We start from the raw sequence: 13,633 nt of genomic DNA, 5'->3' as shown, positions 1-13,633 counted from the left end.
AGTTGAATTTTACATACTGATTAAAAGGACAAAAATTTGGTTCCAAAATGACTATTTTGAACTTAAACAAGTGCAATTATGATGGAATGAAAGTAGAGTTTGTGAAATGAAACTGGCAATTTAGGTAAATAGAGATGGGGGTGGCAAATATTTAAGGAGCTATTCCCAAAAAAATGCAGAATACATAAATTCCAACAAATAAAAAATTTAATGGATGAACCTACCATTTGTGGTTAATTAAAAATGTCAAAGATATTATCAAACTCAAAGAAAAGGCATAGAATTGTGCAAAGATAGGTGGCAGGACAGAAGGCTGGATAAAATATTTAAAAAGCAAAGAACTACTAAATGATTAAGAAGGAAGTAAAATAATTGGGGTACCTGAAAAAAGGAAGTCAACCATATCAAAACAGCTTCTTCAGACATTCAGAAAAAAAGAAGAGTTAACAAAGTAGGCGTTTGGCCTGTAACAAGGGAGGCTGGAGAATTAATAATGTAGGATAAATAGATGGTAGACAAATTGCTTTGTACAGTTAACACGCCAGAAGTAGCGATACATTGGGAATTGAAAAGAAAGGAGGAATTTAAGAAAAAGCCAATTAAAAGGTGAGTAGAGTGTACAGTACTGGTTACAAGACATACAGAGGATGTTAATGCATTAGAAGTAATGTAGAAAAGGTTTACCAGAACTGCTGAGTTTTACCAGCATTTTGTGTTTTTGTTATTGGACCAGCACCTGGAATGTTGCTTGCCTTACGAAGGAAAGTTGGACAGACTTGGCCTTAATTCTCCGAACTTTAGAGTCACAGGTGACTTCACTGAAATACATAAATCCTTAGGTACTTGACCGGTGGATGTGGAAAGAATGTCTCCTCTTGTGGGAGAATCTTGAACTAGGGGTTATAATTTAAAAATAAAGGTTGCCTGTTTAAGACAGGGAATGAGGGAAAACATTTTCTCTTAGAGGTTGAGTGTCTTTGGAATGTGTTGACGTTACAGAGCCTTTATTTTTAAGGCAGATTTAGATAGATGCTTGATTAGCAAGGGGATGAAAGATTATCATGGATATGCAGGAATGTAGAGTTGAGATTCATATCAGATATTCTGTGATCTTAATGAATGGTGGAGCAGGTCAAAGAACTGATTAATTTACTCTTGCTCCTTGTTCGTATGTTTATATCTAGATTAACGTGTTATTTGTCCCATTGGATTTCATCAGATTATCCTGTATTTGGGTACATCAAAGTGCTTTCCTTCAGACTAAACTGTTGTGGATGTAAAGGACTTTGAGAATTTTCAGAAACAGCATTGTACATATTAATGCCCTGAAAACACAAACTCTGAGGAATAAGAGTGTTGAGGACTTTGACTGGGGTTTCATTTTAAACGGACGTAAATAACACAGATCATTAAAAAAAACCTTTTTGTAATTTAACAATGGTCAAAGTTGTCTAGATTATGCTAATTACAACAGCATGAGTTTTTCAATGCGTTGAAGTTTAGCCATCACAAGAGTCCACTAAACCAAAACATTACAGGAGTGGTGAAGAAACAGACTTATGTGTTTTTAGTGATAATGGGAACTGCAGATGCTGGAGAATCCGAGATAACAAAGTGTGGAGCTGGATGAACACAGCAGGCCAAGCAGCATCTTAGGAGCACAAAAGCTGAGGTTTCAGGCCTAGACCCGTCATCAAATGAAGGGTCTAGGCCCAAAATATCAGCTTTTGTGCTCTTATGCTGCTGCTTGGCCTGCTGTGTTCATCCAGCTCCACATTTTGTTATCTGTCTGTTCTTAGTGTAAACATTATTTTACTAAAAATGACTGGTTAGAATAAAATGAGGAAGGTAAAAAAAGTTATTATGAACAGACTTTTTAAATTTTATGATACAGAAAATCATTTTTGCTATGATAGTACTGGCTAATTAGTCGGACCGAAATGATTTGTTTTATTACACTACAGATGTATCAGCATATTTTATGACTTCTGGCACATTCTGTCTAGACAATGTGGTGGGGCAATCAAAAAGCAAATAAAATACAGGAATAATCAGCCAAAAAAGAATTAACACTAGATTACCAAGGTTACACGTAAAGCTGTATAATGCAACAGTCAGGTCATATTTTGTGTAATGCTTAAATTTAAATGCAGTGAAGGGGATGTCAGACTGTGGAGGAGGTGTTTAGACATGAAGCAAGCACAAGTGAGCAAAGTGAATGCTTGATGATTTTCATTTTTCAAGAAATAGAAATCAACAATGAAAAAGTGGTAAAAAGCTGAATACAGCTTAGACAGAAGATGATGGACAACGACTGAAATCTCTTTAGGCTTAAAAGTGCTTCAGTTAACTCTTATTTAGAAGTTAGGCTAACTTGTGGAACCAACGTTAATGGTAACCCAGTGGGATATAAAATTAGCATCATCGAGGGAACACTGATGAATTTTGAGACTAAAATATCAGGCAGAGTAGATGGCAGAGTTAACAATTAGGAGTGTTAGGTATTGGGTGGACCAGTTCCAGTGGTCCTTCACATTTAAAGGTGTTATTTTGATGCCAATAGTTAGAACTCCCAATGCAAAAACTTTTACCAATAATGTTAATGTTGCATAAAAAATCAGATAGTTGTAATAATTGTTAAATTTTCTTATTAAAGCAATTTATTATGAAGAAAGGAAACTTTAATCTGAAAAAAACTTTGGACTAGCCCACCATTTTTCAGGCTGGAGACCTGTGACCAGTTGTGTGCCACATGGATCAGTGCTGGGTCTATTGCTTTTCACCATTTATATAAATGATTCGGGTGTGAACATAGGAGGCATCATTAGTAAGTTTGCAGATGCCACCGAAATTGGAGATGTAGTGGACAGCGAAGAAGGTTACTTCAGAGTATAATGGGATCTTAATCAGATGGGCCACTGGGCAGTGAATTGCAGGAATTGACCCTGCGCTTGTAGATGGAATATAATTTAGATAAATGTGGTGCTGTAGTTTGCAAAGAGGACATACATTTAATGGTAAGGTCCTGGGGAGTGCTGCTGAACAAAGTAACTTTGGAGTGCAAGTTCAAAGTTCCTTAACTGTGGAGTTGCAGGTAGATAGGATAGTGAAGACAGTGTTTTGTAAGCTTGCCTTTATTGATCATAAGAGTTGGGAGGTTATGTTGTGGCTGTACAGGATATTTGTTAGGCTACTCTTAGAATACTGCATTCAATTCTGGTCACCCTCTATAGGAAGGATTTTGTGAAACTTGAAAGGGGTCAGAAAGGACTTACAAAGATGTTGCCAGGGGTGGAGGGTTGGAGCTATAGAGAGAAGCTGAATTGGGTGGGGCTATTTTCTCTGGAGCATGGGAGACTAAGGGATGACATTGTGGAGGTTTTTAAAATCATGAGGGGCATGGGTAGGGTGACTAGTCAAGGTCTTTTCTCCAGGACTGGGGAGTCCAAAACCAGAGCACATAGGCTTAAGGTGAGAGGGGAAAGATTTAAAATACACCTTTTCATGCAGAGGGTGGTGTATGTCTGGAATGAACTGCCAAAGGAGATGATGGTAACTGGTACAATAACAACATTTAAAAGGCATTTGGATGTGTGTATGAACAGGAAGGGTTTAGATGGTTGTGGGCCAAGTGGGACTAGATTAATTTAGAATATCTGGTTGTCGTGGATGAGTTGGATTGGAAGAGCTATTTCTGTGCTGTAGAGCTCTATGACTAAGAAAAGAGTAGTTCAATGCCTTTAGTATACTTATGTTTAAAGTTTATGGAAAGAAGACATTTTTTAAGAAATGAAGGAGGACACAATTTTATTTATTCACTTGCTGGTTGATCTAGCATTTATTGCTTGCTCCTAGTTACCCTTGAGAAGATGGTGGTGAGTTGAATTGCTGCATTCTATGTGCTGTAGGTAAACTGCCAATGCCATTAGGGAGGTAATTCTATTTTGACACAGAGACACTGAAGGAGAAGCAATATACTTCCAAGTCAGGATGATGAGTGGCTTTAAGTGGTGGTTGTGACTCTTGTTGTTGGAAGCCTGTGTCCAGTGGAGTTCTCCAGGATCAGTGTTAGTGCCCTTGCAGCTAATAGTATATATAAATGATTTAGACTTGAATGTATGAGCGCCGATGAGTAAGTTTGTGGATGATATGAAAATTAGTGGGATGATAAACAGTTAAGACGGTTATGGGAGGATGTAAAGCTGGTCAGGAGTCCTGATCAGTGGCAAATGGAATTCAGTCTAGATAAGTGTGAAATGATGGACTTTGGCAGGACAACCAAGGGACTACATGATGAATAATGGGCCGAGGACAGAGGATTAGAAGAATTTTGGTATGCATGCACACTGGTTCCTTATGGTAGCAGGAGCAGGTAGATAAAGTGGTTAAGAGGCATATTTTCCCTTATTAGCCAAGGCTTAGAGTTTAAGAGCAGGAGGAGAGACTGTGGAAGGCTTGAAATCTTCAGTTCATATGCACATGTGCCCTGCTGGTATTTGTTTAACAATAAAAGGTAAAGTCACCATCGTCTTATCAGTCAATGGGACTATACTCTCATTAGAGACAGTTGACTGGTGGTAGTTTAACTTGAGGGTCACCACACATCAGATGAGGGAAAAGGTTGGAAAGGAGAGTCCTTCATTGTAACAGTGCAGGAATTGACTCCGCACTTGTTGGTGTTCACTATCGTAAACTAGCCAACCAGCCTCTTGCTTCTAGATATAGACCACAGTTGTTGAGTCTACATGAAGGAAGTGTGCTGCTAATTCAAGAACTGCAACCTCTAGTCATATCTAGGGTTTGAGTGCCAGTTTATTTGATTTTCTGTTCCTGCTTTTTCTATTCATTTTATTCGTTAGTCTCACCATTTATTGTATTAGTTCCATAACATGCAAATATGTTGTATAGATTGGAGTTGAAGGATAAGAATGATTTCTTGAAGCTGAATATGGAGGGAATATAAGCCCTTGCTGTTCAAGATTACTGGAGGTACGGAAAATTTATGAAGCCATGAATAACACCCACAACGTTTGGAAATCCTACCATTCATAAATAATGTAAAGCTCTGTCCCATTGCTCATGTAAAAATGATTCATTCTTGCTTTGGCAGACAATGCATAAGTCACCTGTTTCAAACAATGATGCAATAGAGATTTTTGCAGTGTCTCCTGTGGTTATGTGGAAATATTTCAGAAATCACAACATAGAAACAGGCTGTTCAGCCCAACCAGAGATAATGGGAACTGCAGATGCTGGAGAATCCAAGATGACAAAGTGTGGGGCTGGATGAACACAGCAGGCCAAGCAGCATCTCAGGAGCACAAAAGCTGATGTTTCGGGCCTAGACCCTTCATCAGAAAAGGGGGATGGGGAGACTATTCTGAAATAAATAGAGAGAGGGGGGGAGGCGGACTGAAGATGGATAGAGGAGAAGATAGGTGGAGAGGAGAGTATGGGTGGGGATAGGTCAGTCCGGGGAGGACAGACAGGTCAAGGGGGCGGGATGAAGTTAATAGGTAGGAAATGGGGGTGCGGCTTGAGGTGGGAGGAGGGGGATGGGGAGAGGAAGAACAGGTTAGGCAGGCGGGGACGAGCTGGGCTGGTTTTGGGATGCAGTGGGGGGGGGGGGGGGGGAGGGGGGGGGGGGGGGGGGAGGGGGGGGGGGGGAGGGGGGGGGGAGGGAGAGAGATTCTGAAGCTGGTGAAATCCACATTGATACCATTAGGCTGCAGGGTTCCCAACTGAATATGAGTTGTTGATCCTGCAATCTACGGGTAGCATCATTATGGCACTGCAGGAGGCCCAGGATGGACATGTCATCTAAGGAATGGGAGGGGGAGTTGAAATGGTTCAGCCCAACCAACTTGGGATAACCTCAAAGCAAATACTTAAGGCAGTTGCTAACTTCACTGCATCAGAAGCTCCATAGTATTCTGGGATCCAACTGAAGGTCCTCCCACGTTATATTTCAAAACACTTCAGTGCTTTCATGGGGAACTGCACTGTTTATCCATCCAGGGCAGATAATTCCTTCATGGCCATGAAATTGCTGTCAGAACAGCAGTTAGTAGCACAGTACTTACAAATAATTTTCTCACTGCAACCTTCTTTTTAGGCTGGAGAGCCGTTATAGTTGGTAGGGGTAACTCCACAACTAGAGGGCTCATGAGAAAGAGAGCACATCAGTTATAAATTCTAAATTCTGTCTACATAGCCTACTTCTGCCATGAGTAACTGAATATTTCATCGCAGCGATTGCTCTCTCGAACTCATAACTCATTCATTTTGGGTCCCAACCCAACTTTGGGAAACCCTAAAGTAGAAGCTGACTCTGCAATATCCTTGCACAATAAGAAGTCCATTTTTAAGATTTATGTCTCTGTTTCCTTTTAGGTTCATTTGCTAACATTGTATTTTACTTCTTAGGCTCTGCAATTAGAAATTATGTTGTTGTTTGACATTCAGAACACACTTAATTTCTTAAACAGTAAATGTTGCAAATGTTAATGATCAGGCTACTTGTATGTCTGAATTTAAGGTAAACATGTAGATTCCTCGAAAAATTCTCTTCCTTTTATAAACGCCATTTAGATTATTTTTTCAAACCTGGCTCCGAAGGGAAGTGATAGTCTTTTGCACATCTGCAACGAAGCCATTGAAATCCAGGGGAGTCTTGTCATTACTGGGAAAAACTGTTGAATTCAAAAATTTACTGAAGCCTTGCTTGTACCTGGTATTCATAAAAAAAAGTCAATCTTTTAACATACAAACGATCCAATTATTATCAGTAACAGATGAAGTGGGTACACTATAGTCAGTAAATTCTCAAAATGCTGTCTACACTTTTTGAAAGTGTTGCCAGACAATCAATAAATTTTAAAAAATCCCCTGAAAAACTCCAAATTAAATAATTATTTTTTCAAAAGAAAAGAAATAGCCTTTAGATGGACTTTTTTCAAACTAACAAAAAAAACTTTTTTGTCCCTTACAACTGTCGGTTGGTCATTTTTCCTCACCTATTTCTTCATTTCAGAAGGACATTCTGAATACTCCAGACGAATTCTATAACCACAGGTACCTGCAGTCCTACAATGTCCAATGATCTGAACAGAAATGAACAATTGTTTGCAGTGTCCAAATTCAGCCTTATTTTAAATCATATGACATCCCTAAACATGATCTTGCCAAAGTCAACTATCACATCCCTTCAATTCCTTGGCATATTTCAATTTCATTCTAAAATACTGGATGGACAGCCAGTGAGACCCCCTTGCGTTGCTGATTTACTAGTGACGTTACCGCACTTTTTGCCACTTGGGCACTTGACATGACAGCAACAGGCTTTTCTTTGGGGAATACTGACACTGGGAATAAAATTCCTGTCTACCATGTATAGTTACTAGTACCAACAGGGAGCCAGATGCTGGATCACTGTCATTGGCAGTAAGGTGTGACCCTTAAGTTGGCATTTATTACACACTTACGGGCTTCAATTGATACTGGGGAAGGAAAGTCATCCAAAGACTACAGACTCAATTTCAGTGAAGGCAGATAGATTGTGGGTTTGCCAGCTACTATCCTCCCACCAAATTAAATTCCCCTCCCACCCAAATAAAAACACCCGACACTGTACAAACTTGCCACCAGGAGGGCATAAGATTCCAGCCTGTGTGTACATCAATTTCTTCTCATGTGGAGTATCTTATACTTGTTTGCATTAAATGTGATCTCTCATTGTCCTGCCCATTTATACAGATTATCCCATTCGTTGTTATTTATAAGATGACTTCTCGAAATTGATTGTCCTTCTCTGTCTGATATAATTTGCAAATTTGATATGTTTGCTTTAGGTTTCAGTAAATGCAAATTAGAAACAATAGTAGACTCTCTCCATTAAAGCCTAATGGGACTTTGCTCAGTACTTCCCAAAAACAGAGGATAAAGACTTCCCCGAGTAGTTATTGTTTTATAACCTTCGGCCAATTTCTTATTCCGTACTGGCATTTACCATGAATTCCTAATCATCTTGCATATGGTATCTATTTGTCTTAGATACAGTTTATGCCTCACTCCAACACCATGTACCAATAAGGGTTTTCAGCATTATGATAATTTAATGTTGCAAACTAAAAATGTTCTGTTGTAGTTCATCACAGAAATGAAGTCATCACATTGAAGTGAGTATGCTGCAAAATGACAATGTATAAGACACAAATTTGCAACTAGTGCGGGTGCAAATGAGATATGGTGATCTTTCAAGTGAATATATACAACAAAATTATATTTGGTTCAAAACGACGTTGTGGGATCTGACCAGCAACTGGTGCTTGACATTAATTTGATTGTCTCCCTTCAAATACCATCTTTCAGTATTTCCACCAAAAGTGACTTACCTTCCTTGTTGTATATCAGATGTATCTGTAGAATCTCTTGTATGCTTATCCTCTGGATAACTGAATTCTGATGAACGCTTACTACGGAACTGCTGTGAAAGTGCATTAGATTGTTCTCTTGCTCTACAATCTGCAAAAATAAGAGTTAATTCTGAAGCACTGCAAGATACCTGTCATCTCCAGTGATCTGTTTATATTGCCATCCCAGGAATCTCCATGAAAATTACAATTCTACATTCCTTTTGCACTGTCATTTCACCTTGCTACCCTTGGGCTAAGCAAATATGTCACAAATTTACAGTTTTATGCAACAATCATTTCACCCTTGTTTTACTGGGTTTCAAGTATAGCAAGTACGTGATGCCCTTTGGAAATTAGACAGATTTCTTTTCATAGCAGAAATTCTGAAATGCATTGATATGCAGCTTTCATTTTAGAAATGGTACACTGTATCCAAAGGAAAAAGAAATTCATCCATATCACAGGGAATTTCCTTGGAGTTTCTCCAGCTCTGTTGCCCCAACTTTACCAAAAATGTGGTGGGAACTCCAACAACACCAGAAGAAGGAGCTTCCATTGCAGTTTCAGTAAAGATGAAATGTCAAGAGGGAATAGCTGTAAAGAAATTCTGGGCTTGTATACAGGCCAATAGAGGATTGAAATAATAATGCTGCAATTGTTGAAGAAAATTTTAGCCCTTTTAAAAATGAGAGATGAGCAAGTCTAATTACTGGCTCCGTGTGAAGAATTGTTTCTCCCAGTCTCTCAGGGAGAGAAAAATCCCCAAATCCTAGCTTGCAGAGTAAACAAAAATATAAAACAAATCTTACCACTGTGTAATTTCTAATCTGACAGTATGCAACTGCTATTTGCCTTCAAAGAAACTGTCCAGACATGTAACAACTTAAAAATCATGTTCAAAGTGTTCTGATTTGATGGAAATTTGATGCTGTCAGCTTTGCACCTGGCTGAAATCCTGATTGTTGACACAAGAGGAATGTCCTGTGTTCAGCCTCACTATTCTAATCCCAGAAGGAAGCAAAAACATTGGAGATAATGCAAAAGATGTTTACAAGAATAACTTGAGAGATTGGAATTTCAGTTTATGAAGATAGATTGGAGAAATTGGGAACAGTTTTTTCTTGAAGGGAAGGCGAGGAGGAGATCGGAAACAGGCATTCAGAATAATGAAAAGTGAGGATAGAGTAGTTAAGGAGAAACTGCTCCCACTCAATAATTGGGAACAGATCTAAAATAAGGGGTAAAAGCATTGAGGAAATTTGTCTTCATGCAGCAAATAGTTATGGTCTACAATGCATTACCTTAGAGTGTGATAGAGGCAAGTTCAGTTGAGGCATTCAAAAGGTGTTTAAGCAAAGATGTGTAGGATTACAAGAAGAAGCAGAACACTAGCATCAAGTGAAATGCTCACATGGGAAGTAGACATGATCATCAAAAGGCCTCTTGTGCACAGCAATATTTCCGTGATTCAGTTCTTAAGGAGGCAAGAAAGTGTGCCAACATCTCCAGGTTGTTGCAAAGGTAGTTCAGAATATGAAGAATTTTGAATATAATTACTAATCTGATGCCTGATTACGTTCAATTCAGCTAACATTCCTTCTTGTCCAGTAAAGCAATGCCAATACCTGTGGAACATTGATGTTGATCCAGCCACTCTTGCTGCGGCTAATAATGGAAAAAATGCATTGTGATGTCACCCTCCCATTACCCAAGTCTACTTTTGAGTCATTGTATCCAATGGTAAATGACTGTTCAAGGGGTAAGTATCTTAATTGATGAAAATCTGCTGGGTACTAGGGTAATAGAGATAACAAAGTGTAGAGCTGGATGAGTACAGCAGGCCAAGCAGCATCTTAGGAGCACAAAAGCTGACATTTTGGGCCTAGACCCTTCTAGGGTAATGATTCCTTGGTAAAATTAACTCTGAATTTTTAATAATAATTATTTGCTAAAACCCATTTTAGCGTGCTGCCCGACTTCATGAAATTCTGCTTTTGTGAAGTAACTGCAAGACAAATGAGATTTGAAAAATTGGCGGCCTGCATGAGTTGGTAAGTGATTTGTTAAGAATTGCAGAGTGGCTTCACATTTTGATTTGCAGGCAAATAGGTGTGCAAGACTTAAATTTGGGGAAGGAATTAACACTAGGGGAGACATAACTACACTTCTAAGCAAAGTCTCTGTGGGCTCAAATGGTTCCATATTAAGCATTGGGATTCTTCTCAGTTGTCTCCCAACACTCTGCAGTGAGTGCAGTTGAGGAAAAACTTTTTTACCCAGAGAGTGGTGGATATATGGAATGCTCTGCCCCAGAAGGCAGTGGAGGCCAAATCTCTAGATACTTTCAAGAAAGAGATAGACAGAGCTCTTAAAGATAGTGGAATCAAGGGTTATGGGGATAAGGCAGGAACAGGATACTGATTGTGGATGATCAGCCATGATCATAATGAATGGTGGTGCTGGCTCAAAGGGCCGAATGGCCTACTCCAGCATCTATTGTCTATTGTCTCTACAATAGATGTGCAAATCCAGTCTACGCTTCTTTTTCAATCATATTAATTTTCAGCTTAGATTGTTCAAATTCCATGGTCCTGGAGAGTTAGAAAAGATAATTCATTGATAGGTAGGAGGTGGCAAATGTAGAAGTAGCCTTTTTGTAACATTTGAGAAGAAATCTTTATCATTTTCTAGACCCTGAAAGTTTAAAAGATTAAAGTAGTACTTTCCAAATTAATGATGGGCATGTAGGAGGTGATAGAAAAAAGCTTTGGCAGACTGAAAGAAAGGGAATGAATGAAAATTAGTGTAGTAGCTGGTAGTAGGTCAAGTGACAAAATAATCATGATTAATACTTAATACTCGTAACACTGCTCCAAATTTTCTTGTAACTGATAACTTACAACTCCTCTACACACACCTTTAAGCTTTCTTCAATGTCTCATACCACTTTTGATTCCTTGCACAACTAATACTTTTGTCATTTAGTATCTTCTATGTTCTGTATCATCATAGTCTTTCCCTTTCATTTTTTCTACTCACACTTCTGTCAGCCTCTATATTTGCTCCAATCTATTATATGTCAAATTTTTTTTCCAGTAACAATAAACCTCAGAATTAGCTATCCCTAAACTTTAATTTATTTCTCTTTCCATAGTTGTTATTGGATCTGGTGAGCATTTTGAATATATTCTGTTAGAATTTTAATCATATGAAAGACAATGTGAACATAAAATTACTTACAGAAGTCAACCTTGAATGAAAATCTGCATCAATGCAATATACGCAAATGGGAAATCAGCGTTAGAAAACAAGCACACGCAACATAAATTCAACAGTAACAGACAGACAGCAGCAGATAGAGACTTGCACTTTAGTGAAGAGTGTAATGTAACTTTTTTTAAACCGTTCCTTCAATATTAAGTATATTTTGTTGCAGGTATTTGACTAATGCCTGTATTGTAATTAGATGAAACAGAATTCACGTCATCTTTAAGCTGTTTGTTTATTTCCAGTCAGAAGATTCAACTTCTTCAGTTTTGGAATGTATTGTATATGATCATTGCTCTTTGGAGCATTTACCAATAGCTTTGAAGTTTACCTATTGTCCACTAAAAGCTTTTAGATGTAACAATGAAAAGAAATCTGGACTACATCAATCTAATCTTGCTAAATATTCTTAGAATTTTCCATATTTACTTACTTGTTAAAACATATCCATGCAATGAGCAAAAGAAAAATAATCAGAATTGTGATCAACTTACATTTCAGAGTTTCTTTTTAAAAACTCTTACATCCTAGCATAATCTAGATCGTAAAAGATTTCTTAATTTACTCTTTGTCATCAACAGCAATTAAAAATTTATATTATTTTCACCAGATATTGACAGATTTTTGTCTTTTCAAAAGATTGTAAATGTATTCCAAAAGAACTATATGTATTTTAGTATGGTATGCATTCAAATAGATCTTTGATCGCCATATCAAAGATGTCTGGTATAAGATGCAAATGCTTCTGGATGGAATTGCTCTTATACCTTTGCATTTGTTCCCTTTGATAATAATGCATGAATTTTGAACTCTGTGTTTGCATTCATGTTGTTAAAAAGACTCGCCTCGATTAACAGGTTTTGAAACTGTCTCCTCGAGATAAGTCACCAGCTTAGACAGTCTTATGAGTTGCTGACGCATATGGGAAAAGGACTCCCGCAAACCTGGAAGTGCAAATGAGGAACATGAACTGCACAGCTTCACTGTATACAATCAGCAATCAAAGGAAAGACTTTCACGATAACATTAGGCTTGAATTTATTTGAATGGCCTTTAACATTTATTTGTGCTTGCTTGTTTGATCCTTATGCATCTTGAATTACAAGGATTTAAAATTATTTTTACCTCAAACTATGAAGGTGAATACTGGTTATTGAATTTCAGGGTATTTATTTCACTGAGGGGTGGCGCTTAAATGATGGAATTTAACTACAACAGTTTTCAGACATCATCTAAAGTTTGAGGCAAAATTATGCACTTTGTAGGTCCTAACATTTACGTATTATTTTGTGACATAATGGGGTACAATTTCTTGGAGTTCTCATTATCTTCCAGTGTGGCTTCAATGAAAATACTGCAGAAATGGATTAAGCACAGAAAGAGTGGCAAATTTCTTGCAGAAAGTCCATGTAATTAAGTTTAAAGTTTAATTTTAAACTGCTTAGTGAGATCAGCCAGGTTTTACTAATTATAAATTAAACAGTTAGCTTGCCAAATATATTTACCAACAATCCCTGGAAATATGTGGCATTAATAGAAATCTTTCATCAGGAAACAGCCTTTTTATTCCTGTCTGCTCATATGATATGAATATAATCTCCAAAACAAACCAATGTTTATTGCTTATCCTTAGTCGCCCTGAAATAATGGTTGTTGGCCTACTTGCATAGGTTCAATTTATTTTTTAAACACTAAACTCCTACAAAAAGTCCTTCAAAAACCATTTTAATATGGGATTGGAATCATAAATAGACTGGTCCAAGTAAAAATAGCAGATTTTCAAGAAAGTGTGCAGACACAATTGGGTAATGTAAACACTGCTGAAATTCTGCCTTAAGCATTGTAGCACCACATGAATGATACACTGCTGGACGACAATATGTGGGCGATTATAACTATCACAGCCACAGGAGTAAATTGGAAAATTGTTAGTCAGTGGAAGTCTAATGGGG

At 37.9% G+C, this 13,633-nt stretch overlaps 1 protein-coding gene across 2 annotated transcripts in view; it reads right to left on the bottom strand.

Annotated features, from left to right (window-relative positions):
• The window catches only part of LOC125452046 (peroxidasin homolog), a 499,162-nt gene that overhangs the window by 19,432 nt on the left and 466,097 nt on the right, over positions 1–13,633 (bottom strand). Inside the window, exons 22-24 of one of the 2 annotated variants that reach the window (XM_059646061.1) lie at positions 12,527–12,625; positions 8,394–8,523; positions 6,607–6,730 (exon numbers count right to left, since the gene is read on the bottom strand). In XM_059646061.1, coding sequence (XP_059502044.1) covers positions 6,607–6,730; positions 8,394–8,523; positions 12,527–12,625 — 353 coding nt within the window. The remainder of the gene's footprint in view (positions 1–6,606; positions 6,731–8,393; positions 8,524–12,526; positions 12,626–13,633) is intronic. The other variant, XM_048529957.2, reaches the window with a different exon arrangement.

This window comes from Stegostoma tigrinum, chromosome 5 (genome assembly GCF_030684315.1).
Source record: "Stegostoma tigrinum isolate sSteTig4 chromosome 5, sSteTig4.hap1, whole genome shotgun sequence".
Classification (NCBI taxonomy): domain Eukaryota; kingdom Metazoa; phylum Chordata; class Chondrichthyes; order Orectolobiformes; family Stegostomatidae; genus Stegostoma; species Stegostoma tigrinum.
The sequence above is the reverse complement of the archived record's forward strand: the minus strand, read 5'-3'. Positions and strand labels throughout refer to the sequence as shown.